Source organism: Bos taurus, chromosome 18 (assembly GCF_002263795.3).
Source record: "Bos taurus isolate L1 Dominette 01449 registration number 42190680 breed Hereford chromosome 18, ARS-UCD2.0, whole genome shotgun sequence".
Classification (NCBI taxonomy): domain Eukaryota; kingdom Metazoa; phylum Chordata; class Mammalia; order Artiodactyla; family Bovidae; genus Bos; species Bos taurus.
The window spans coordinates 48,064,945-48,091,442 of NC_037345.1; the positions used below are offsets into that span (position 1 = coordinate 48,064,945).

At 48.0% G+C, this 26,498-nt stretch overlaps 2 protein-coding genes and 2 long non-coding RNA genes across 4 annotated transcripts in view; 3 read left to right on the plus strand and 1 right to left on the minus strand.

Annotated features, from left to right (window-relative positions):
- Window positions 1-793: 793 nt before the first annotated feature.
- PPP1R14A (protein phosphatase 1 regulatory inhibitor subunit 14A) lies at window positions 794-5,008 on the minus strand. The gene is made up of 4 exons (NM_001193070.2): window positions 4,613-5,008; window positions 2,494-2,574; window positions 1,879-1,911; window positions 794-1,040 (listed from the first exon to the last, which is right to left on the minus strand). Exons 1-4 carry the CDS (start codon window positions 4,811-4,813, stop codon window positions 912-914), a joined length of 444 nt encoding a protein of 147 aa, NP_001179999.1. The 5' UTR covers window positions 4,814-5,008; the 3' UTR covers window positions 794-911.
- On the plus strand, window positions 3,098-4,613 carry LOC112442310 (uncharacterized). Its single transcript, XR_003030385.2, has 3 exons — window positions 3,098-3,334; window positions 3,984-4,025; window positions 4,399-4,613. It is a non-coding gene; the product is annotated as an uncharacterized lncRNA (long non-coding RNA).
- Window positions 4,941-6,065, plus strand: LOC132342847 (uncharacterized). Its single transcript, XR_009491390.1, has 2 exons — window positions 4,941-5,028; window positions 5,769-6,065. It is a non-coding gene; the product is annotated as an uncharacterized lncRNA (long non-coding RNA).
- A 7,049-nt stretch (window positions 6,066-13,114) lies between these two features.
- The window catches only part of SPINT2 (serine peptidase inhibitor, Kunitz type 2), a 30,295-nt gene continuing 16,911 nt past the window's right edge, over window positions 13,115-26,498 (plus strand). The window contains 1 exon segment of the mRNA NM_001045971.1: window positions 13,115-13,550. Coding sequence (NP_001039436.1) covers window positions 13,445-13,550 — 106 coding nt within the window. The 5' untranslated portion in view covers window positions 13,115-13,444.

Sequence of the window (26,498 nt, forward strand, 5' to 3'; positions counted from 1 at the left end):
GGGTACCCATTTCACACAAACTCCTACACATCCTTCAAAGCCCTGCCTAAGTGTCACTTTCTTCGGGATGCACTCCTAGATTTCTTCACCACCCCAAGAACAAACCTCTCCTCCCACTCCCTAGGCTCCCAAGTATCTTGAACCATTCAGCACACTTTGCTCTAATCTCCTGCCCGCAGGCTCTCCTTCCCCACCACCTTGATGCCAGGGGCCATATTCTGCTTATCTCTGTGTCCTCAATACCAATGGCAGTGCTAAGCATCCGATGGTGGTGGTTTAGTCGCTAAGTCGTGTTCGACTCTTGCCACCCCGTGGACTGTAGCCTGCCAGGCTCCTCTGTCCATGGAATTTCCCAGGCAAGAATACTGGAGTGGGTTGCCATTGCCTTCTCCAGGGGATCTTCCCGACCCAGGGATAAAAGCATCCAATGAATGTGGAATAAAATCTATGGAGAGGATGAATGGTTTGTTCCCGGTACGCGGCGGTCACAGCAGGCACATTCGGTCCTGGGCCTCTGCTGTGGTGGTCCACGGTGGTCCTCCCCACAGCACCCCCCTTCCACCCCTGCCCACATATGGAGGCCCTGCTGGCTGGGGCTAGGCCAAGGCTGGGGGAGGTGAGGACAGGATGTGAGCCCCAGGGGTGGAAGGTCAGCAGGGCCTGTTCTCATGCTCTCTGGCTGAGGAGCTGTTCTCCATCTGTCCGGGCCAGCTGCGGGGGCTGGGGGCCGAGGAGACGCAGCGGGAGAGAGGGCGGTGGGGGGAGGCGCTCAGGGAAGCCCACAGTAACCAGGGAGAGGAAAAACAGGCACGCGGTGTTATTGTTACGGAACCATTAAATACGACTTATAAACAAGCCAGGACGGCGTTGGGTGGCAGGGAGACGGAGCAGGTCACAGAGGCCAGAGAGGGTCAGGGAGGCGCGGTCCGGGCTCGGTCCTGGCGGGGGCTCAGGCTGCCGTCGCCGGAGGGGCTGGGCTGACGCAGGCCTGGCTGCTTGTGGAGGCCTCGCAGCTTCGCCAGCAGCTCCTGGACGAAGTCCTGAGGACGGGGCGAGGATGCTGAGAACATGGGGAGGGGTGGGGGCACCCCCTGGCCACCCCAGCCCTTCCAACCCGGGACTCCTCTTTTTCCTGCCCTCTGGTCAGTGAGAGGGGATGGAGGTGCAGGTGAGGAGGGGTAGAGGCTCCAGATGGAGACGAACAGGCCGGAGGGAGAGGAAGAGACCGGAGGCAGGGAGAGGGACAGAAACGGAGAGAGGTGCAGAGAAGAGGTGGGGAGAGAAACGAGGGGCCCAAGAAAGAAACAGAGCCACGGGGCAACATGGGGCTATTTCTCAGGCCAAGAGATTACCAGGAGGGGGGTCCCCAGGGGCCAGAGGCCTAAGCCGGCTCCAGGGCAGACAGACACACAGTGACGTTTGTCCCTCAGGCAGCCCAGAGCTGGTCAGAGAAACACAAATAGTTTTCCCTTTTAAAGCCGGGAAGGAAGTGAGAGGGGTTGGGCCGCTCAGGGCCTGGAAGGCTGGGGGGCCCCTGAGAGGTGGGGAAGGGAGCCCCAGGGTGCTGCAGGCAGGCACGGGGGAGAGAGGCAGAGACGGGATGGCGCAGCAGAGGCAGAGACAGGAGACAGATGGGGGAGCGCCTCAGAGGGGGAGATAATGGAGCCCCGGCGGCAGATGGGGAGAGAGGGACAGGAGTGAGGAAGACAAAAGACACCACTGAGATGAGGAAAGGGCCCTGGGAGAGGCAGGGCCCCCAGGGTTCCCTCTGAGGGTCCTGGGCCCCGCCAGCTTCCTCCCTCCTCCCCGGAGCCCACCCCCACCCTCACGGGTGCAGGGGACAGAACAGGGCCCTAGAGTTGGGGACGGAAAACTCACCTCTGTGGGGTTCGTGCACGACTTTAGGAGTCCCTAAAAACCCCCCAACAGAAAAAAAATAGTAAATGACCAACACCTACACGCCTCCAACCCAGCAAAGCAAGGGCAGCAAGACAGATGGACGTCCAGGTGGACTTCCCACGTGGTTTCAAGGGAAGAAATAGATCTAGGCGTCTTAGAGAGCTACTGGGGGCTAGGGGTGAGTCCAGACACTCAGCCCCCCACCAGCGCTGGATCCAGAGAGGGCCAGAAGATCACAAAGCATTTCCTCCCTCTAGAGCACCGAGGCCGGAAGAGCGGGCCACTGCATGTGCACTGCCGGGCTCTGACTCTCAGCTCTGCCCCTGCTGAGCTGTGTGGCCCTGGGCAAGTGATTAGATATCTCTGGGAGTCATTTTCCTTGAGTTGAAAATGGAGATAATAGTATCGATAGTAGTGCAATGGAGATAACAGTCCCTTTGGAGGGTTTTGTGAAGATTAAATAAGTTACTAAGCTTAAAGCCATTGAAACAGTGCCTGGCACTGAGGGAGTGCTCAATAAACCTGTTAATTATTGATACAATTTTTAGGGAGATGCAGGGGAGGGGGCTAGGTACGGCTTTCCCTTCCACCTACCTGGATTTTCCGGCTTCTCTCCTCTTCACTCTCTAATTCCAACAATTCATCGATGTTGACCTCATCGGGCATGTCTGCCTCCTGAGCGGAGAAGGAGGGGCAGTCAGGGTCCCTTCCCTTCCCTCCCCTGTCTTTGTCCCAGGCTCGGGAGGAGCCCCAGCCACCCAGGGCCCAGCTGGCGGGTTCTGGAGCAATAATGTGGTAGTCAGGGACAGCACCGCCAAGGCGGGACATCTGGGTGTGGGGGGGGGGGGGGCGCGGGTGGTGACAGATGGGTTGACAGAGGCCCCAGAGCCTGTACCAGCTCGGATCCTGGCCCCTGGGTCCCGGGAGTCTCAGGCCTGGCACTGCGCTCCTGCCTTGGCCCCGGTTCCCACAGTGGGAAGCAGGCCTGGTCGAGTCTTGGAATGTCAGATTCTGGGATTCTGGAGAGGGGCTGGCTCTGTCCTTTCAAGGAAAAGTTTAAGCACTAGGTGGAGGGGAGGAAAGCTGGCAGGCTAGAGCCTGCTAGGGATGGCCCCTAGCCCCAGGGGATGAGGCTGGGGGGTTGGGGTCACCCCCTGGGGCCCTAGCGCAACCCTCAAGTCCCCAGGGTGGGTGGGTGTGTGGGATAAGTCACGAGCCCAATTTCAAGCGGCCAAGAGGGGGACCCTTGGGTGGCCTCTCGGGGCAAAGGGCCAAATGCAGACCGGCTCGGTACCCCTGTTGCGGACAGATTCCAGCTGTCTGAGCAAAGAGATCCCAGAGGCTACAGTCTCTCCTCCTCCAGCAAAATCCGGCTGACTCCACCGTGGGCTTCAGGCCTGGGCAGTCGGGGGATGGTGTGTGGCGTGGAGTGTCTGTAAGTGTGTAAACCGCCTATGTGAGTCTCTGTGTTTGAGACCAGGGCCAACGGGAGGGTGCAGGGATGTGTCATGTGTGTGTGTGATGTTCTCTGTGGCTCGTCAGGGGTCTGTGGTCCTAAGGGTGGGTGGTGGGTGACTCCGGCTTAGCTGTGTTTGTCTCACTACAGCATAGGTCGATCAGTAAGTGACCACAGCTTGTGTCCCTGAGAGTCTGGCTAGCTGATGCCACCTACCACTAGCCACTGTCCATCAGTGTGAGCCACACGTGTCTGAGGACAGAGGGGCCTCGGGTCACTGCAAGGGCGTCTTCCACCTTCGAGCTGTGCTGAGGATAATATCTTATCCTCTGTGTGTGTGTGTGTACCTGTGACCATGCTCTGCAGCACGTGTGTGTTGTACAAATGTGACTATAGACAGTAAAATGTCATTTCTGTCTGTAGGCCACGAGATAGCAGTGGAGGCTGTAGCATATGCTGTGTGTGTTCACGGGCAGATGCAGTTTCTGCCTTTGTGTGGCCGGAGGAGCCCATGGCTTACGCGGTTTACTGTCTGGGTGTAGCTATAATTTCTGTTATTTTATGTCTGTGCATGGCTGCAGCATCTATCATTGCGCTTGCAAAGTGATTATCGTTTTTTTGCTTTTAGGAGATAATGGATGGTCGTTACTTGAATCACTGGGTGTCAGAGGTAGCTGTTGTAGCTTGCAGTGTCTGTGAGTTGCTACAGCTTTGCTGTATATCTGTGAACAGCCGTGACTAGAGTCCTTTTGTGTGGGCATAGTCGTGTTGTGTCTGCATATGGCCGTGGCCTGTGTTGGGGTGACTGGGAGAGCCTGTGGCAGTTGCACAGGCTGATCTGTAAGTGCCCCCTTCTTGTGTCCCGGGGAGGCTGTGTGGAGTTGTTGCTTCTGTCACTGTATCTGCGAGTGGCCACAGCGCGTCACTGAGCCTGTCTGTGAATGCCAATGCTTCCTTTGCTGTATGCTGTGGTTGTATCTCCCCCAGACACCATGTCTATGTTTGGTTTTAAGACATCCCCCTTGCCCCCACCCTTTCTCCAGATAAGGTCACTCCAGCTCCCATATGCTAAAACCGGGAGTTTGGACCCAAGTGTGTCTGTGTGCACAAGCAGAGTGTCATGGAAGATAGACGGCGGGGCCCAGGAGTCCAGGAGGCTGCGTTCTCCCGTGCAAAGGAGGCTGCACCAGGGTGCATCAGCGAGAACAAACAACCAGTCCCCCTTCCCCTCCCCCGGGGTACCCCTCTCCGCCTCACCCTGCCGCGGTACAGCTCCTCCAAGCGCCCGTCGATCCACTTCTCCACGTCCAGCCGCCGCTGCAGCTCTCGCCGGTCATACTTGACGGTGACGCGCGCGTGCCGCTTTTGCAGCCCCCCGGGGCTGCCCCCCGGCCCCCGGGCCCGCGATGGAGCCTGCAGCTTGCTCAGCACCCGCTTGCCCAGCCGCTGAGCTGCCATCGTGGTCCCGGCCCCGGCCCCGGCGCCGCGCTGTGCGCTTTCGCCGGGCGCCCAGGGGACCTCTTACGGGCCGGGGCGGGGCCGGCCGGGGGCGGGGGCTCGGACTCGCAGGGGGGCCGGCCCCGCCCCGACCGCCCCGGGCCTCAGTTTCCCCGCCTGCAGCGCGAGGACTTGCCGCTGCGCCCTCGGGAAGCCCGCGGCTGTTCCTGGTTCAGGTATGGGCGGGGTCCGGGAGCCCCAGGCCCGGCAGAGTGGCTGGGGCTCCCGGGACCTGGATCCCCGGGGCGGGGCGGGGCGGTTATCAGGATGGCCTCTCGGGCACCCAGCCTGTCTTCGCCCCCTGGTGGTTGCCAGGGACAGTGCGGGAGCCCCTGTGCTACCTACTCTGTTGGCAAAGGAAGGTCAAGCCATAGTACTCACGGTAGGTCTTTTGACCCCTTTCATTTATTCATTCATCCATGTATCCATTTGTTCATATTCACTTTATTCAACAAATATTCTTTTGACATCATGTCATCTGAGCTGTTAGCCACACAAACACACACACACACACACACCCCGCACCGCCGCCTTTCTTTCTCCCGCTCATATCAGTCTCCTTATGCCAGCCAGATAGCATCCAAAGGTTTTCTTGTCTCCCCGGTGATCACCAGGTTCCCCCTCCTCAACTTCCCTGGGCACCGAGGACAGAGCGGTGAACAAAACAGACAAGCCTAATCCTCAGGGAGTCATCATTCCATGAGGTGGAGACAAGTAGTGACATAATAAGTACAGTATATTACTCAGTTTGTTAGAATATGATTAGTTTATGGAGAAATATGAAGCAGAAAATAAGAAATGGAGGAGGGTGGAGTTTGCACGTTTAACAAGGGCGACCAGAGAAATTTCTTACCTCACAAGTCTTCCCACCTAATTGAAAGCAGCAAGAATACACTTCAAAATTTAAATTTGGCAGGATTTCCCTGGTGGTCCAGTGGTTAAGAATCTGCCTGCCAATGAAAGGAACCTGGGTTTGATCCTTGGTCCAGGAAGATTCCACATGCCATGGGGCAACTAAGCCTGTGTGCTGCAACTGCTAAAACCCGCATGCCCTTAGAGGCTGTGCTCTGAAACAAGAGAAGCCGCTGCAATGAGAAGCCCATGCACCGCAGCGAGAGAGTAGCCCCCACTTGCCTCAACTAGAGAAAAGCCCATGAGCAGCAACAAAGACCCGGTGCAGCCATAAATAAATAAACAATTTTTAAAAACCTTACATTTGGTCATGTCCTTCCCCTGCTTAAGATTATCCATTCCTAGACAATGGTTCCTTAAATATGATACCAAAAGCAAAGCAACAAAAGAAAAAAGTAAATAAATTGGACACCATCAAAATTTAAAACTTGTTTTAAAGAACTTCAAGAAAGTGAAGAGACAACCCACAGATGAGATAAAAAATTGCAAATTATATATTTGATAAGGTACTTGTATCTAAAATAAATAAAGAAGTCATGTAACTCAATTATAAGATGACCCATTTAAAAAATAGACAAAGGACATGAATAGACATTTCTAGAAAAAAGATATACAAGAGTCTATACCTGAAAAGATGATCAATATCATTAATATCAGGAAAATGTAAATCAAAACAACAATGAAATACCACTTCACACTCAGTAGGATGGCAATCATATCAAGTGCTGGCAAGAATGTGGAGGAATCAGAACCCTGATACATTGATGGTGGGAATTTGTATGGTTCAGCCACTTTGGAAAACAGTCTAGCAGTTTCTTTTTTTTTTTAAGATTTATTAAAAATAAAAAAATAGAGATTTATTTATTTATTTATGGCTGCACTGGGTCTTCGTTGCAGCACACTGGCTTTCTCTAGCTGAAGTGACTGGGGGCTACTCTTGCTGCAGAGCAGGGGCTCTAGGCGTGGGCTTCAGCAGTGGCTTGCAGGCTTAGTTGCTCAGAGGCATGTAGGATCTTCCCGGACCAAGGATCAAACCTGCATCCCCTGCATTGGCAGGTGGATTTTTACCTGCTGGACCACTAGGGAAGCCCCTGGCAGTTCCTTAAAAAGTTAAACTTAGAGTTACCATGCTGCTAAGTCGCGTCAGTCATGTCTGACTCTGTGCAACCCCATAGACAGCAGCCCACCAGGCTCCCCCGTCCCTGGGATTCTCCAGGCAAGAACACTGGAGTGGGTTGCTATTTCCTTCTCCAATGCATGAAAGTGAAAAGTGAAAGTGAAGTCGCTCAGTCGTGTCCGACTCTTTGCGACCCCATGGACTGCAGGCTACCAGGCTCCTCCATCCATGGGATTTTCCAGGCAAGAGTACTGGAGTGGGGTGCCATTGCCTTCTCTGAAGAGTTACCATATGATCCAGTAATTCTATTCTTAGTATACCAGAGAGTTGAGAACATATGTTCACACAAAAATTTGTACATGAGTGTTCATAGCAGACAACAGGTGGGAAAAAACCCAGCCCATCAACTGATGAATGGATAAATAAAATTTGATATATCCATATGATGGACTCTTATTTGGTAATAAAAAGAAATTAAGTACCTATATATGAACCTTGAAAATATGCTAAGGCAGAGAAGTGAAGTGAAAGTCACTCAGTAGTGTCCGACTCTTTGTGATCCCATGGACTACACAGTCCATGGAATTCTCCAGGCCAGAATACTGGAGTGGGTAGTCTTTCCCTTCTACAGGGGATTCTTCCCAACCGAGGGATCAAACCCAGGTCTGTCTCCTGCATTGCATGCAGATTCTTTGCCAGCTGAGACACGAGGGAAGTCCAAGGCAGAGAAACCAGATACAAAAGGCCTCATGTTGTATGATTCTATTTACAGGAAATGTTCAGGATAGGGAAATTCATAGAGACAGAAAATAGATTTATGGTTGCCTGTGGCTGAGAGGACTGGAGGAAGGGGAGTGACTGCTAAAGAGTAAGGGGCTTCTTTTGAGGACGATGAAATTTTCTAAAATTGAACGTGATGACAGTTGCACAACTCTATGAATATACTAAAACCCACTGAATTGCACACATTAAAAGGGTACATTGTACGCTATGTGAGTTGTAGCTCAATAAAGCTGAGATATCTTGAAAAACCAAACAAACAAAACTGTCCATAGCTCCCCATTGTTGTGGGACAATCAAAGCTCTGCCAAACACTGTCCCACCCCAGCACCTGTGCACTAGCTGTTCCTGTATCATGAAAGCTCTTCCCTAGAATGATGTCAACAGGGCTAACTCCTTCATCTCCCTCAAATGTTACCTGTGCAGTGATCTTCTCTGACAGTCCTATTTTATATTGCAACTCCCATGCCCCATACCCGGCTGTATGTTTTATCCATAATGCTCACTGCCTTTTAACCTTGTGTATAATTTACTCATTTTATTTACTGTCTTTTCCCCAGACAGTGGTATACCAAAGGAGGGAAACAGGAATGGTCCAACCTGGGCACAGGAGAAAAGGGGATGCACGGACTGTAGAGAAATTTTTAAGGCTTATTTAAGATTTATTTATATAGTTTTGGCTATGCTGGGCTTTCTCTAGTTGCAGCAAGCAGGGGCTATTCTCCAGTTGCGGTGCACAAGCTTCTGATTGCAGTGGCTTCTCTTGTTGCTCTAGAGCTCTGGCTCGGTAGTTGCAGCGCATGGGCTTAGTTGTCCCACAGCATGTGAGAAGTTCCTGGACCAGGGATTGAACCCGTGTCCCCTGCACTGGCAGGCAAATTCTTTACCACGAGCCAACCCTGTAGAGAATTTTAAAATAATAATAAAAGTGATCAAAAGTTGAAAATGTGGTACATGTTTATGATGGGATATCACTCAGCTGTTAAAAAGAATGAAATAACGCCATTTGTAGCAACATGGATGGACTTAGAGAGTGTCATACGGAGCGAAGTAAGTCAGACAGAGAAGGAGAGATACCATACGACAGCCCCTATACGTGAAATCTAAAAGGAAATGATACAAATGAACTTATAGAACAGAAAGAGACTCACAGATTTAGAAAATGAACTTATGGTTGTGGGTTAGGGGGTGGGGAAGGGATAGTTGGGGACTTTAGGAAGGTCATGTTCACACTGCTATATTTAAAATGGATAACTAACAAGGACCATAGCACATGGAACTCTGCTCAATGTTATGTGCCAGACTGGATGGGAGGGGATTTGTGGGGAGAGTGGATCCATGTATATGTACAGCTGAGTTCCTTCGCTGTTCACCTGAAACTGCCACATCATTGTTAATCAGCTATAATGCAATACAAAATAAAAAGTTTAAAGTGTGGGGGAAAAACAGTTGGCCAAGTTTATATTATGCCATGCACTGACAAATTCTAAATAGTATCAGTGATAAAAGAGTCATTCCACCCCTAGGAAAAAAATTGTTGGGAGGTCTACTGACTGAACAATTAATGCAATACTGTTGAATTTGTTTTTTAAAACTGTTGACTTTTAATAATAAATTGGTAAGTTTCAAATTAGATATTTTTATTACTCTTATCCTTTAGTAAATATTGTATTAGTTTTTTATTGCTCCAAATAAATTACCACAAATTCTATGGCTTAAAACAACACCTGTTGGCTCAGTGGTAACGAATCTGCCTGCCAATGCAGGAGACATGGTTCGATTCCTGGTCTGGGAAGATCCCACGTGCCACAGAGCAGCTAAGCCCACGCACCACAACTACTGAGCATGTGCGCTAGAGCCTGGGGGCCACAACTACTGAGCCCATATGCTGCAGCTACTGAAGCCCATGCTCTGCAGAAAGGGAGGCTACCACACTGAGAAGCCCGTGCCCTGCAAGTAGAGCATAGCCCCCAATCACCTCACCTACAGGAGAGCTCACGAAGCAATGAAGACCCAGTGTAGCCAAAAATAAAACAAACAAACAAAAAACACTTGTTTATTATCCCATGGTTTCTGTGGATCCAGTCCAGTTGTGGCTTAGCTGGGCCTTCTCTCCAGGGCCTCATCAGGCAGCAGCCCAGGGGTCAGCCAGTGCTGCCATCTCATCAGCGACTCCACTGAGAAAAGATGTGTTTCCATCTATTTGAGGCTGTGGGGATGCGGTCTTTACTTTCTAGCTGGCTATCAGTGGGAATGGCTCTCGGCTCCCAGAGGCCACCTATAATCCCTTACCATAGGGTCTTCTCCATCAATCCTCTCACCACGTGGCGACTTCTGTCTTTCAGAGCCAGCCATGGACAGGCTCTCAGTCCACGGAGACAGTCTTACATAATGTAACGTAAACCTCCTTTGCCACAGTCTATTGGTTAAAATCAAGTCCCAGGTCCTGCTCACACCTAAGCGGAGGGGATTATAGGGGGCTGTTTGCCACAGTAGTCTAAAGGAAAGTTATTATGGAGAACTCTCATGTATACTGTTGACCTCTGACATATATAGACTGAGCTATGTGTGCTCATTTTGAAAATAAGTTCATAACAATTTGGAATCATTTGGCCTTGTATCAGGCACAGTTTGAGTCTCCAATTTCTGTGATTCTATATAGTCTTGCATTTAAATACATCAGAAATTTAAAGGATAGCACAATGATTGTAAAGATGGAGAAACTATTGTCATTTTACATGTTCTTTTGGAGTTTTTGTGTTTAAAAATTGAAAAGAGTGAATCAGGGTATGAACTGTAAGACATAATATTTTTATTTGATAAGTACAAACTTTCATTCATACATGAAATATTTTACTGAATTTGAGTGATATCTTTAAAATGGAAATTTATTAAATTTTGATTATTAATTTTAAAATTAAAGAACAAATAAAATAATGATACTTAGATGATTACTACTGAAAATAATTTTTTGGTAGAGTGGAGGAGGTATAAAAAATTATTCCACCCCAGGGGCTGTTACAGAACTGAATGTAGGTTTATTGGCCTGCCACACAGCAAAGCTAATTTACTGACACTGGGTTGTGGTAAAGAAAAGTGCAGCATTTATTTGCAGGACAGCAAGCAAGGAGAGGCTTCCCAGGTGGCTCAGTGGTAAGGAATCTGCCTGCCAATGCAGGAGACATGGGTTCAATCCCTGGGTCAGGAAGATCCCCTGGAGAAGGAAATGGCAACCCACTCTAGTACTCCTGCCTGGGAACTCCCATGGACAGAGGAGGCTGGAGGGCTACAGTCCATGGGGTGGAAAAGAACTGGACATGACTGAGCATGCATGCATGCATGCAGGGAGAAGCGCAGCTCAAAAGATGGATCTCGCTGAAGGCTTTCAGGGAGGGGGTTTTAAAGGTATCATTTGGGGTGAGGGTTTTAGTTCATAGACTTTCTTCTGATTGGTTGGTGGTGAGGTAACTGGGTGATGTTTCAGGAATCTTAATCATCAACCTTCTGGTTCTAACCAGTCTGGGGTCTACATGCCTGTGGTCAGCATTTAGTCATTGTCCTCCACCTGGGTGGGGGTCTTAGTTTCTGCAAACAAAACTTAAAGATATGCGTCAGATTGTCTGTATATCCCTTGAGGAGGAACTAGGACTCTGTTTTATCACTGAACTGTTGTTTCTTGCCTGTTTCCTTTGTTTCCATTCCCTTACTTCCCTAATTAGTAACTTTTGAGTTGACTCTTTGGAACTCAAGGAAGGCCTAGGAGACCAAAGCTTTCTTCTACAAACAAGAAACAGGGTCCTGCTCAGTTTCAATTCCCTTTTCTTTGATACTCTTCTATCCTGAAGGGCACAGGGGCAGGACAAGAAGGGAATAAAGTTTGGGATAAAGAGGTAGGGGAACTCAGAATAGGGGGCTCAGTCTCAGTGTCAGATATGCTAGTTACATCACTGTTCGCAATAGGAGAAAGTGAGTTCCCACAGGTCGGACATTTGGCTTTGTTCACTGCTGTATCTTCTCCAGCATTTACAAGACTACCTGGCTCATAGTGGGTGTTCAAAGAAAGTATGGATGAATGAACAGGCCTGTGTCTCCTCTCCAGCCTCACCTCCCACCACAGTCCTCCTCCAGCATAAACCTGGGTTTAGTGGGATGTGGTGGGGAGACTGGGTTCAAGTGTTTAAGAGATCTTGGGCCTCACATTCAGACTCTTGGCCTTGAGTCCCTGGGCCTCACTGCAAGATTAAAGAAGATGGCGGGCATAAAACTTTAATTGTTTAAGGTAAACACCACTTAGTTAACCCAGTTAAGACTCTTCAGATACTGTTATGTCAGGAGGGAAGCCAAGTAGTGGGTGTGGCCCTGGCTTCTGAAACACACTGACATCTTTCTTACTTCAGGACTTTTGCATTTGCTGTTTGCTTAGAATGTTTGTCCATCAGCTCTTCTTAGCCTCCAGGGTTCATATCTAAATCACCTCCTCCACTGTTATTTTCCATCCTAGCCCCCAGTTCATTTCCTTCATAGCACTGTTAGGGCTTTTAATAATATATTTATTTTAATTATTCATCAGCTGTCCTCTACTCCTATGCTTGCCCTATTCCATTCTCCTGAGATCCAGCTCACACATGCCTCTTTCAGGAAGCCCTCCCATGGCCCCTAAGCTGGTCAGGTGCCTCCTTTGGGTTTCCCTCCTTTCAGGTCTGATTACTCTGCCTGTGCTTCCCCAACACTCCCTTGACACCTATCTGTCTCTGGTTAATTATCTGTCTTCATCTCAGTACTGGAAACGCGAAGGCAGAGTCTGGGGCTCTTGTTCATTCATGGGTCTATAGTCTCCTCTGAGAGCCCTCTCTGGCCCTCACTCAGACTGAACGGGGAACCTGTCTGGGCTCCCAGGTCTTCCACCACGCAGCCCCTGATCATTCAGCCTGTGTTTGCCCCGTCTCCTCCATAATCACTTTGTCACGTGCTTCTGTCATCACTCTGCTGCTCTGTTCCTGTCTGGTGATGCGGGGACTGGTCAACACTGGGGAGATACTTAGTGAACGTTGTAATTTAGAAAGAAGAAATCCCTTGCCCTCATCGGAAGGCTGAAGCAAGCTAGGCAAAAAACCCACAGGTGTCCAGTAAGAGCACGCCTGCACCCTCATTTCCCAGAGGCCAAGTTCAAGAGCGAAGGTGCTCATACACCGTCAACAAGCCGACGTCCACGGGCAGCAAGAGCCCTAAGGCTCACCCCTGCGCGTACCGCCCCAGGCTAGGCATCACGCAGGGCGGAGCCAACATAAGCCCCGCCCTTACCTCAGCGCCAGGGGCGGGTCCAGGTGCGCCTAGGGAGGAGCACGGCCGCGCAGGTGCAGACTCCCTGCGCCTGCGCTCTACGCGTCCCGCCTCACCAGGTGCGTCCCGCCCCCTACCTGGCCTTCCACCTTCGACAGCTGCTTCGAGGCGGGCGCCATTACCTCTGGCGCCCACCGAGGGTCTGGGGGTGTGGTGGGGTTCTGAAGGGTAGAGGGAGTCCGGGGCGAGTGAGGAGCAGAGAAAATCATCGTGGGCACAGGAGGCAGAGTATCCGCACACCGAAGGACTGAGAAAAGGGCTTCCTAGAGATTTCCCGTGTGGCGAGGGCAGAGGCGCGCCCCGCAGACCCTTACGAGCGCCCGCACCTGAACGCAAGGCGCTCCAGTGCGCCTGCGCGGCGAGGGTCTTCCCGCACCTGCTCGCGAGACCCCAACGACCAGAGGCTCGAGGCCTCTCCCCTGGGCTGCCGGGCGGAGTCCGTCATGGCGCAGCTCTCTGAGCCGAGGCGGTGCGGGGTGCTCCTCGCCCTGCTGGCATCGCTGCTCCTCTCCGGGGCTGAGGCGGCCGACGAAGAACGTGGCGTCCACGGTGAGGACGCGGGCGGGTGTCCTGGGGGTTGTGGAGGGTCGAGAGGCCGAAGGCGGGGCGTTAGGGGCAAGGTGGAGGGGCTAAGTTGGGGAACGAGGAGGGCCGGACCGAGGTCCGAGCAGGGGGAATTGGCGAGGGAGGAAGTTTGGGGGCGACTGGGTGAAGCTTAGGCGGGTGTAGTGGAGCCAGCCCGGCTGGATTGAACCTTGAGAGATTCGGGAGCCCCCGGGAGCGAGGGCGGGTGGCAGAGCCCGGGCTGGGAAAAGTTTCCTGTAGAGGAGGGAGGAGACTGGCTTAGGGCTGTTCACCCAGAAGGAGTGGCAGTGGCCTTTCCTGTGGCAGGAAGGAGGTGAGGGACCGAACCGAAGACCAGCCTCTTCCTGCCAGCGAAAAAAAACGCCCACGAAAGCCCGCGCGGTTGGGGGGCCAGCCCCAGAGGACAGGGCTTGGGTTAGGGGACCTGTTGGCCTTTTAGCCTCTGGGAAGAAGCCTGCACCCTATGTTTTTGGATATTGGACCGCAGCCTCCTGAGAAATCTTTCTGGGTTCAGTTGCATTAGAGCGCCTCCCAGAACAAAGGTGCTTCTCAGTGATATTCAAAGGAAAAGAAAAGCAAATATGTTGGGAGGGAAAACTTGCACGGGGTGCAAGGGGCGGGGATGGAGCGCCTCTTGGCTTAAGAATATTGGCATTGAGAAGGTGGGCTTGAATCCGTCCTTAGAGGTTGGTGGAGGGTAAGACCCAATTTAAACGTCTGAACTCTGCGGAAGTTCGGCCTGAAAGATCTTTTTGAACAAGTGTTGGTTTAACCTTACTTCCTCAGATAAATACAAGCAGATTTTGAAAATAATCCTCCTGAAAGAAGAATTCGTTGATTCAGCAAAACTTCCTGAGCCCCTGCTGTGTGTCAGGGGGCAGTGCTGGGATCTGGGATACCATTTGTGACTCAGACAAGCCATGTCCTTGCACTTAGAGAGCTGATACTCTAGTGGGATAGACAGAGACAGGGAGTAAGCATTTAAATAAAGAGTACTTACTGCAGTATTAAATTACTAAGACGTAATTGAACAGGAAGAAGCAGACAAACAGGGATGATGGGGGCCACTTTAGCTCATGTTCTCAGGGGAGGTCTCCCTGAGGACAGTGACAGCTGAGCTCTATGTGAAGAAGGAACAAGTCGCAGTGACACAGAGGCCTCAGGGATGATTGTCCAGTTGGAAGCAGTGGAGTACAGAGGCCTTGAGGCTGGAATGAGCTTGGTGGTATTTGAGGAAAAGACTGCCATCGCGACTGGAGTAGCGGTGTGTTGGAGGGGGGGCGGTGGGAGATTGGAAGAGGAGGCCAAGTGGGGATCAGACAGGAATCAGGTGACTTTACAGGCCAGCATTTGGGATGGAAAGAGAAAGCATTGGTGTTTGTAGCATTGGTGTTTGTACACCAAGTCATCACCTGTGGTGACTTCTGAAGACTGTTATTTTCCCTATGCCCAAGGCAGAGAGGAAAAAGTGAGTTGAGGGCCTGTGGGGAGAGACTCAGCTCCAGGGAATTAGGAATTCAATTGTTGATCATTCTTGTGCTCTGAACTAGAATTTATTAGACTTTTCTTCTAGACTTTTTTTAGATATACTCCTCAGTATGTGGAATTCTCCAGGCAAGGATACTGGAGTGGATAGCCATTCCCTTCTCCATGGGATCTTTCCAACCCAGGGATCAAACCCGGGGCTATTGCATTGCAGGCTAGCTAGATTCTTTTACCATCTGAGTCGTCAAGGAAACCCATACCTTCCAGTTACCTGGCCTGGGATTTTTGTCAAAACTGAGTTTGGGGCTAACATCTATTGCTTACTTTGAGCACTTATGCATTATTTAATCCTTGAAACAACTTGGTGTGGCGGTGAAGATACAGATCTTGCCTAAGGCCACACATTAGTAATTGACAAAACTGGGTCTGGCTACAGAGACCTTTTCTGCTTGTTCCCATGGTTTTCCCAGCTGCTGTAGCTGGCTGGACCTCCTGACCTTTCAGAAGTATTTCTTTCTGGCTGGGTAAACTAATGCCCTTGCTTATCTGAAGTTCTGTTTGCATGAGAGCTGAATCAACAGCTTATTTAGAGACAAGAAGTAGTTTTTATTCCTCTGCCCACCTTCTGATTGCTTTGATTTTTCTCAGGAAGCAAAGTCATCCACTAAGAGTGAGGTGTTTCTCCAGACACACACAACTGCACAGGTACCTCCAGATGAATATAATGGAGGGAGGGGAAGTGTGTAAGAGGGTGATCATAATGGTTGGTCAAGGAACAATCTACGTGAAGATATGAGGGGGCTGAGGGGTAGTGGAAAGGTGGTAGGACCAGTGAGTTATTGGACCTGAGGTTTTGAAAAGAATGAACTAGGAAGATAAACTACACTTGGCACTGAGGGAGACCCTTGAAGCTGAGGTTCGGAAGGGTCTAGGGGAGCGGCTGTGGGGAGGACAAGATCATTGGAGGAGAGGAAGTCTAGGAACCAAGAGGCCAGGATGGTTGGAGGGGCACCTATCTGGATACAGAAATCACCAAGAATGGTGGTAAGAGCCACAGTGGGAATGACAGGGAGCTAAAATCAACGGAGAAACAAGGCAGTGGGGGGGGGTGAGCTGGGTCAGCAAATGACACACAGGGTGGGGTATGATTTACTCTAATGACGAGATTCATAACTGGGGTGTTGAGGGTGGAGGGAGAATGATATAGAAGCAGTGCCCCCTTGCAAGGGCACAAGAGAAGCTATCTCTTCAGGGGTGAGTTGGGTTCAGTTAGAGTAAGACTGTTCAGAGAAGAGATTGAGGGAATGAGAGGCTTTGCTGAAGATAGGCCCATAAGTATCAGAGACTCCAGGAGCTGAGGGAAGGGAGATGGCAACAAAACAGGATGCATGGGGATGAAGGGTAACTCGGGAGTCTGGGGCTGGTGTGGTGATAAGCAAGTGGTAGGAGAGTCACGTGGTGTCGAGACGGACAGTGTTGGTGAGGCACTGGGTGGTAGAGGGCAGATAGGAAGGGGTATGGAATGTAGTGGGCATTTGGAGGCACACCTCTGCAGATGGAGATGGGGGACAGCTGATACATCTCCGGGTGTTTGTAGCATCCAGGGAGAGAGCCAGTCTGCCATGGAAGCACACAGATTAATAAACTGGCTGTTGAGACTTCCCTGGTGGTCTAGTGGTTAAGACCCCACACTTCCCATGCAGGGTCTGGGGTTCAATTCCCAGCTGGGAAACTAAGATCCCACGTTCCATGTGGCACAGGCAAAAATATTTTAAAATAAAAAATTTAAAAAAACCCCACCAAACTGGCTGTTCCCAGGAGGCCTCAGACAGGCTTTATGTGACTTGATTCTAGAATTGAGAATTTTTTAATGAAATATTCTGATTTGGGGCTGGGCCTAAAAAATATGAAGATCTGGCACAGTGTTCCCACATAGCACCCTGGAGTAGTGCCAAGTACTTCTTCTGGGAAGGACATAGACTGCTGTCTGTCGGTGTTTATTCACTTGGCCTGCCCTCTGCATCTCTGAGCGTTTGAGTTGTGACTCCCACGTTAAGAATATGCCCCATTTAGTAAACAAAGGTAGATAAAACATAATAGTTTATAAATTGTACAGTGCAGTGTGTGTATGTGTGTTGTTATTCTCAGGGAACACCCTTTAACAGGTGGCCACAAATGTGCATGATTTTTATCTCTTCCTGCATGGTAAGTCCTGGTACTTGGAGTGCCCACAGATATATCATTTTGATCAATACAAGGGCAAATAATATATTCCTTTTCAGAATACAACCTCAAAAATTCCTTTTGGGAGTGGTTAGTTAAATATAGTTCTTACTGCCAGTAACTTATACAAGAGAACTTGTGTTAATGGTTCCTTGGCTCATAGCCCTTTGTTGATTGTTCTTGGGAATTTCCACTGGAGACAAGTGTGGCAGCATTCATGTGAAAGCCTCCAGTGCACTTTGAAGTGATCTTCTGTGTATTTTATTTTATTATTTATGTTTGGTTGCACTGGGTCTTTGCTGTTGGGCCCCAGCTTTCTCTAGTTGTGGCAGTTGGGGGCTTCTCATTGCCGTGGTTTCTCTTGTTGCAGAGCACGGGCTCTAGAGTATGGGGACTTTGTTGCTCCATGGCATATAGGATCTTCCTGGACCAAGGATTGAACTCGTGTCCTCTGCATTGGCAGGTGGATTCTTAACTACTGGACCACCAGGAGAGTCCGTGATCTTCCATTTGCATCAACTTCTTGAATTAATTAGTTTCTCCAGAACTTTGACTGAAAGAGTGAACTTTCCAGTAAATCTCCAATAAGCATATTAATCACCACTCCTTTCTCTTCTCCTCACCCCCATGGATAGTTGTAAACTGGGTAGTCAAAAAGTGGATGAGAGGTAAGAGTGAAATTGCAGCTGGTGTTGGTGATCAGCTGAGAGGCCTCCAAAGTGGCATCTTACACTATTTTCATCCTTCATAGAAGCGGTCGTTCTATTTTCAGGTAAGATAGGTTGGTTCCAGGACAGTTTGAAATATTTATTAACTGATTTATTCAACACAGACACCCACCAAGTACCAGGCACAGTTTTAGGCCCTGGAAACAAAGCACTGAATGAAACAGATGACAACCCCCCACCCCCAATCCATGACAGTTACATGGTAATGAGAGGAAGATAATACAATAAATAAACCATGAATAGATACTTGGTAATGAGTACTATAAAGAAAAGTAGGTAGGGAGGAAAGATAAATTAGGAATTGGGGATTAACAGATACGCATTATTATGTATAAAATAAACAGCAAGGACCTACTGGATAGCCTAGGGAACTGTTGGTACTGAAGATATTCAGTATCGTGTAATAACCTACAATGGACAAGAATCTGAAAAACAGTCACTTGGCTATAAACCTGAAACATAGTAAAGAACTATACTACTAAAAAGAGAAGAAAAGGAAGGTAAGGTTTGGTGTGTTTAGTGGTAAAAACATGGCCTTTGAGGCTGAAATGTTGACAATACTTAAAGAACATTGAGGGGTTGCCTTCAGGCCCACTGAGGGAAAGTGGTCCCTTGCACTGGTTGGCATTTGAGAAGTCAGCCTGTAATAGAGAAAGCCAGCCTGTGACCTATTCCTCATTATACCTGTCTCCTGAGTCATTCGCAACACTCAGGCTTGTCTTCATGTAGTTGGCCAGGCAGCCAAACCTCTGTTTACCATGTCCTGAGGCTGACAGGCCGAATAAGGGATGAGGTAGCCTGTGATTCATGTGAGGCAGGAGAGAACCCTGAAGGGGTCACACTGAAGTGACTTAATTAACCCCAGGAAGCTTTCATGGCCCATTGGTCACTGACTAATAAGGAGTTCACAAATGACCACAGAAGCATTCCTGTATGGATTATGGACCTCCTTTTTTGATACTGGTCACAAATATTGTTTCACTGGTTTCTGACAAGATAGTTTTGAAAACTCTAATGAAGGGATGCTGAGGCCCAGGCACTTTGAAGTTAAAGTTACTGGGAAGTTTATCTGAAGCACATTGTTCGTTACTAGGAAGCCATTTTAGAAATGAGGCGAGAGTTTGACATGGATCTCACCAGTGGGCTCCTCGGTCCCTGGCTTCAGAAGCCTGTGATTCTTTGTGTTTATTCCAGGGCCAGTCATTTAGAATCTAGGACATGTTCGGGAAGTGGGGTGGAATAATATATAGTATAATAGGTTTTGACCTTTAAAGGCCTACATATATGTCTGTGGTGTTAGTGGGGTGATTAGGGAAAATGTCTAAAAAGTCTCCGGGGGTGGGGGGTGATAATGGAAAAAAAGGTCAGGAAACATTGTTCTAGGTAGACAGCCCATTAGCTATAATCAGTTTCTGAAAAATGGTCCCAGGTTTTAAAAAAGTTAAGAACCCCGTGAATTAACAGTTCAAAGTCCATGAAAGACTTTGAAACTACTGTTTCAAATTATTCAGGTTGACCCCTGTAATTCTAGTTACAGATTTAGGTAAGGGTAGAATTTATAGTCCTGCTTGAGTGATGAATATGAGGTGACAGAGGGTAGGAGTGGTGGCTGGCATTGTGATGATGGTTTATGGAATGTAAACCTTTATATCTAAATATTTTATATCTAAACTGCCAAGATTTGATATCTAAAACAAGATTTTATGAGTTTTACAATGTAAGTTGGGTATGTCATTGTAAATGTTCTCCCCTCGTAAATACCTGGCGGTCACTTTAAAGTTTCTGAATTACTTATCCTAACAATGACGACTTCCAGGCCCCCAAACCTAGAGGAAGGCATGGGTGGCAATAGCTTTCTGTACTAGACGCAGAAGTCCTCAAGTATGTAGAGCCTATCCAGCTAACCAAAACAGGTGGATTTATAGATCACCTTGAAATAAGACTGATAGTGAAATAAATGTCAGCTTTGAGATTTGGCCCAGCAGAATTAAAGCAGGGGTGAATATCTGCCTCCCTAGTGTTTAGTACCTCTTCACTCACACAGAATGTGAGTCTCTCATTCCTTGGTGAAAAGATAACTTGAAGTCAAAATAGGTAACCAACTCATAGTTTTTCTTATTTTCTTCTCTCCGACCTCTTAATCTCCCGATATTTATAGTATTGCGGGACTTTACTGGAGGTGAAAATAAGGAATTTTATACCTTCAGGCAGGCATGCCAGGTGGTTGCACAGCAGAAAAACAAAGGGAAAGAGTGATGGTTGGATTGCTTTGATCAACTCACTGACTGGAGTTTGTACTTTGATTTTCCGTATCCTCTCTATCCTGTCAGTCACCACCAGTCTGGCCTTCATAAAAATACACTACTTATTCAAAGCTTTGTGCCAAATGTTTTAAGCATTTATAATGGAGTAAAAAATGCCTTTAATTTTTACAACACTCTTAATGATTGGTCCCAGTGTCAAAAAAAGTCCCTTCCATTTGAGTCGTTTTTAAGAGATGCACCTGCAAGCCCACAGAATTTATCTCAGTGGGACAGATGGAGGGAAAGCCAGTGGAATCTCTGCTTTATTACTCACCAGTGAATTCAGGTTACATTGAGCAAATGCCCTTTCCCAGACAAGCCATTGCAAGATAGCCTCTAATACATGGTGCATTTCACAACAGTAAAAACAAACTGCTAACTGCTAACAAACCTGTCAAAAAACATTTTTATATTAACTAGATCTAGAATGGATATTAGTCACACAGAGAGGCCTTCAACTGGGGCTGAGTTATATTTATAATGTCCTTAAGTTGGTTCTCTTGCTAACATTCTCAGCTTTCGCCTTAATCTTGAAGGGATTTTAAAGAGAACACTCTCCTGTCTACTACAGAAAATATTTCTGATACAAGATGTGTGGGTTTTTCCACATCAGGCAATTCTCAGCAGACTCAGAACGGGTGTCTGGCAATTTAACTCAATTCTGAGGCTGCTGGAAGTGAGCACAGATCCTGCAGGTTAAGGACTCAGTCTCACAAGACTGCCCCTCTCCCTTCAGATGCCAGTCAGAGCCCAAGGTTGTCATCTGTCAGTTTCACCAACTTGAAATGTTCAAGGGTTCCCATGACCCTCTCAGATCCAGTTTGCTAGAATAGTCCACAGAACTCAGAGAAACATGTTTACCAGTTTATTATAAAGGATACAAATGAGTAGCCAGGTGAAGACAGAGGTCTGGAAGGGTCCCCCAGTGTATAAGCTTCTGTCCTTATGGAGTTTGGGGTGAGCCACCCTTCTGGCATGTGGCTGTGTTTACCACCTGTTGGGATATTTTACTGAAGCTTCATCATGTAGGCATGATTGATTAGTAACTGAGACTCCCTGGAGAATAGGGGGTGGGGCTGAAAGTTCCAACCCTTTAATCTAGGCTGGGTTTTTCTGGCACCCAGTCCCCATCCTTTTTTGGGGTCAGGGTGCTGTGCCATATACCTTGTGGGATCTTAGTTCCCCAATCAGAGATTGAACCCAGGCCCACTGCAGTGAAAGTGTGGAGCCCTCACCACTGGAGTGCCAGGGAATTCCCCCAGCCTCTATCCTGATCAGATCAGATCAGATCAGTCGCTCAGTCGTGTCCGACTCTTTGCAACCCCATGAATCGCAGTACGCCAGGCCTCCCTGTCCATCACCAACTCCCAGAGTTCACTCAGACTCATGTTCATTGAGTCAGTGATGCCATCCAGCCACCTCATCCTCTGTTGTCCCCTTCTCCTCTTGCCCCCAATCCCTCCCAGCATCAGAGTCTTTTCCAATGAGTCAACTCTTCACATGAGGTGCCCAAAGTACTGGAGTTTCAGCTTTAGCATCATTCCTTCCAAAGAAATCCCAGGGCTGATCTCCTTCAGAATGGACTGGTTGGATCTCCTTGCAGTCCAAGGGACTCTCAAGAGTCTTCTCCAACACCACAGTTCAAAAGCATCAATTCTTCGGCGCTCAGCCTTCTTCACAGTCCAACTCTCACATCCATACATGACCACAGGAAAAACCATAGCCTTGACTAGACGGACCTTTGTTGGCAAAGTAATGTCTCTGCTTTTGAATATGCTGTCTAGGTTGGTCATAACTTTCCTTCCAAGGAGTAAGTGTCTTTTAATTTCATGGCTGCAATCACCATCTGCAGTGATTTTGGAGCCCCCAAAAATAAAATCTGACACTGTTTCCCCATCTATTTCCCATGAAGTGATGGGACCAGATGCCATGAACTTCGTTTTCTGAATGTTGAGCTTTAAGCCAACTTTTTCACTCTCCACTTTCACTTTCATCAAGAGGCTTTTTAGTTCCCCTTCACTTTCTGCCATAAGGGTGGTGTCATCTGCATATCTGAGGTTATTGATATTTCTCCCGGCAATCTTGATTCCAGCTTGTGTTTCTTCCAGTCCAGCATTTCTCATGATGTGCTCTGCATATAAGGTAAATAAACAGGGTGACAATATACAGCCTTGACGTAGTCCTTTTCCTATTTGGAACCAGTCTGTTGTTCCATGTCCAGTTCTAACTGTTGCTTCCTGACCTGCATACAAATTTCTCAAGAGGCAGATCAGGTGGTCTGGTATTTCCGTCTCTTTCAGAGTTTTCCATAGTTTATTGTGATCCACATAGTCAAAGGCTTTGGCATAGTCAAGAAAGCCTTTTTTTTCTGGATCTCTCTTGCTTTTTCCATGATCCAGCAGATGTTGGCAATTTGATCTCTGGTTCCTCTGCCTTTTCTAAAACCAGCTTGAACATCAGGAAGTTCACGGTTCACATATTGCTGAAGCCTGGCTTGGAGAATTTTAAGCATTACTTTACTAGCGTGTGAAATGAGTGCAATTGTGTGGTAGTTTGAGCATTCTTTGGCATTGCCTTTCTTTGGGATTGGAATGAAAACTGACCTTTTCCAGTCCTGTGGCCACTGCTGAGTTTTCCAAATTTGCTGGCATATTGAGTGCAGCACTTTCACAGCATCATCTTTCAGGATTTGGAATAGCTCAACTGGAATTCTATCACCTCCACTAGCTTTGTTCGTAGTGATGCTTTCTAAGGCCCACTTGACTTCACATTCCAGGATGTCTGGCTCTAGGTGAGTGATCACACTATTGTGATTATCTGGGTCATGAAGATCTTTTTTGTACAGTTCTTCTGTGTATACTTGCCATCTCTTCTTTTTTTTTTTTTTTCATCTCTTAATATTCTGCTTCTGTTAGGTCCATACCATTTCTGTCCTTTATTGAGCCCATCTTTACATGAAATGTTCCTTTGGTATCTCTAATTTTCTTGAAGAGATCTCTAGTCTTTCCCATTCTGTTGTTTTCCTCTATTTCTTTGCATTGATCGCTGAAGAAGGCTTTCTTATCTCTTCTTGCTTTTCTTTGGAACTCTGCAGTCAGATGTTTATATCTTTCCTTTTCTCCTTTGCTTTTCGCTTCTCTTCTTTTCACAGCTATTTGTAAGGCCTCCCCAGACAGCCATTTTGCTTTTTTGCATTTCTTTTCCATGGGGATGGTCTTGATCCCTGTCTCCTGTACCATGTCACGAACCTCATTCCATAGCTCATCAGGCACTCTATCTATCAGATCTAGGCCCTTAAATCTATTTCTCACTTCCATTGTATAATCATAAGGGATTTGATTTAGGTCATACCTGAATGACCTAGTGGTTTTCCCTACTTTCTTCAATTTAAGTCTGAATTTGGCAATAAGGAGTTCATGGTCTGAGCCACAGTCAGCTTCTGGTCTTGTTTTTGCTGACTGTATAGAGCTTCTCCATCTTTGGCTGCAAAGAATATAATCAATCTGATTTCAGTGTTGACCATCCAGTGATGTCCATGTATAGAGTCTTCTCTTGTGTTGTTGGAAGAGGGTGTTTGTTATGACCGGTGCATTTTCTTGGCAAAATTTTATTAGTCTTTGCCCTGCTTCATTCCGTATTCCAAGGCCAAATTTGCCTGTTACTCCAGGTGTTTCTTGACTTCCTGCTTTTGCATTCCAGTCCCCTATAATGAAAAGGACATCTTTTTTGGGTGTTAGTTCTAAAAGGTCTTGTAGGTCTTCATAGAACCGTTCAACTTCAGCTTCTTCAGCATTACTGGTTGGGGCATAGACTTGGATTACTGTGATATTGAATGGTTTGCCTTGGAAACGAACAGAGATCATTCTGTCGTTTTTGAGATTGCATCCAAGTACTGCATTTCGGACTCTTTTGTTGACCATGATGGCTACTCCATTTCTTCTGAGGTATTCCTGCCCGCAGTAGTAGATATAATGGTCATCTGAGTTAAATTCACCCATTCCAGTCCATTTCAGTTCGCTGATTCGTAGAATGTCGACATTCACCCTTGCCATCTCTTGTTTGACCACTTCCAATTTGCCTTGATTCATGGACCTGACATTCCAGGTTCCTATGCAATATTGCTCTTTACAGCATCGGACCTTGCTTCTATCACCAGTCACATCCACAGCTGGGTATTCTTTTTGCTTTGGCTCCATCCCTTCATTCTTTCTGGAGTTATTTCTCCACTGATCTCCAGTAGCATATTGGGCACCTACTGACCTGGGGAGTTCCTCTTTCAGTATCCTATCATTTTGCCTTTTCATACTGAAAAGGCAAAATGATAGGATTTTTTTTAACCTCTATCCTGAAGTTCCTGAAACTTTCCAGGGCACCCCCAGCCACTAGTCATCTCACTGGCATTCAGTAAGATGATTGTGCCACTCCAGAGATTGCTGGGGTTTTAGTTCTTGTGTCAGAAAACCGAATATTAGAATAGAACATGATATGGCACTCAAGACATTCCAAGGGTTTTAGGAGCTCTCTATCAGGAACATGGGGTGGGGAGAGACCAAATACATATTTCTAATTATGTCACAGATATGATTGGTCTGTAATCAGAGCTTTGCTTTATCAAGCCTCCCAAGAGTCTGATTTAGAAGCCTCTGAAAAAAAATTTTTTTTAATTAGCATGACCTAAATCAGAGAATACAGGGCTTGCTGAATTGAAGAATGCTGCATTTATGCATTTTCCAGCCTTATTGAGGGGTTTACACATTTTTGTTGTTTGTATTATTGTTTCCTTATTATGAATGAGGAAATACATGTACAGGGAGGTTAGGAAAGCTGCCCCCACCCCCACCCCTAACCCCAAACAGTGGGTAAGTAAAAGAGGCAGCCAGGGGCTCCGACACACACTGGTCCCTCACCAGGACAGCTTCCTGTGGGCCCTGTCTTCTAATCTGTCCCCTGCACTTTGGCCAAATGACTTTCCTTATTGTGTCACTTCCCGATACCAGAGCTTTTCCTCATTTCCTTTGTGCCCTGTGTGGCTTACAAGTGCTTTGAATTTAGGGTGTGATTGTAGTAGTTCACCTTGTGTGGTTTTCTTTTTTTCCTTCTTCTGTCCAAGCCAGTCTTGTGGCTCTAACTTAATCGTAAACCCCTGGAGGTCAGGGGCTACCTTCCCTTCTATGTAGGCTGGCTACTCAGCTCAGTTTACCTTAGAGGGTTCCAACTTATGCCACTGTACTTCCCAGGGTGGCTGTTAAGAACACCTCTTTTCACTCTGAAAAGTGTGTTGATCGGAGGATAAATTGTATGATCACCCCATTTACATAGATGAGCTATTAACCAAACACTGTGTGCTAATTTGTGTTAATTTGCTTCAGTCATGTCCAACTCAGTGACCCTATGGACTGTAGCCCTCCAAGCTCCTCTGTCCATGGGATTTTCCAGGCAAGAATACTGGAGTGGGTTACCATTTCCTCCTCCAGGGGATGATCTTACATCTCCTGCATTGGCAGGTGGGTTCTTTACCACTAGTGCCACCTGGAAGCCCCATAACCAAACACTGGTGTGCTTAGTCACTCTGTCGTGTCTGACTCTTTATGACCTCATGGACTGTGTAGCCTGCCAGGCTCCTCTGTCCATAGAGATTCTCCAGGTAAGTCTACTAGGGTGGGTTACCATGCCCTCCTCCTGGAGATCTTCCCAACCTAGGGATAGAATCCAGGTCTCCTGCATTGCAGATGTATTCTTTACCATCTGAGCCACCAGGGAAGCCCAAGAATACTGGAGTGAGTAGCCTATCCCTTCTCCAGGGGATTTTTCCAACCCAGGAATTGAACCGAGGTCTCCTGCATTGCAGATGGAGTCTTTACCAGCTGAGCTACCAGGGAAGGGTCAATCCGTCAGTTCAGTCGCTCAGTTGTGTCCAACTCTTTTCGACCCCATGAATCGCAGCATGCCAGGCCTCCCTGTACATCACCAACTCCCGGAGTTCACTCAAACTCATGTCCATCGAGTCAGTGATGCCATCCAGCCATCTCATTCTCTGTCGTCCCCTTCTCCTCCTGCCCCCAATCCCTCCCAGCATCAGGGTCTTTTCCAGTGAGTCAACTCTTCACATGAGGTGGCCAAAGTACTGGAGTTTCAGCTTTAGCATCAGTCCTTCGAATGAACACCCAGGATTG

What these genes read in the sequence shown, in the direction of transcription:
- PPP1R14A (NM_001193070.2), bottom strand. Translation starts at nt 4,813, where the DNA reads ATGGCAGCTCAGCGGCTGGGCAAGCGGGTGCTGAGCAAGCTGCAGGCT. An exon ending in AGGAGCTGTACCGCGGCAGG is followed by an intron (nt 2,575 to 4,612) that starts GTGAGGCGGAGA and finishes TTCTCCGCTCAG; the next exon opens with GAGGCAGACATGCCCGATGA. An exon ending in CGTGCACGAACCCCACAGAG is followed by an intron (nt 1,041 to 1,878) that starts GTGAGTTTTCCG and finishes CCCCGTCCTCAG; the next exon opens with GACTTCGTCCAGGAGCTGCT.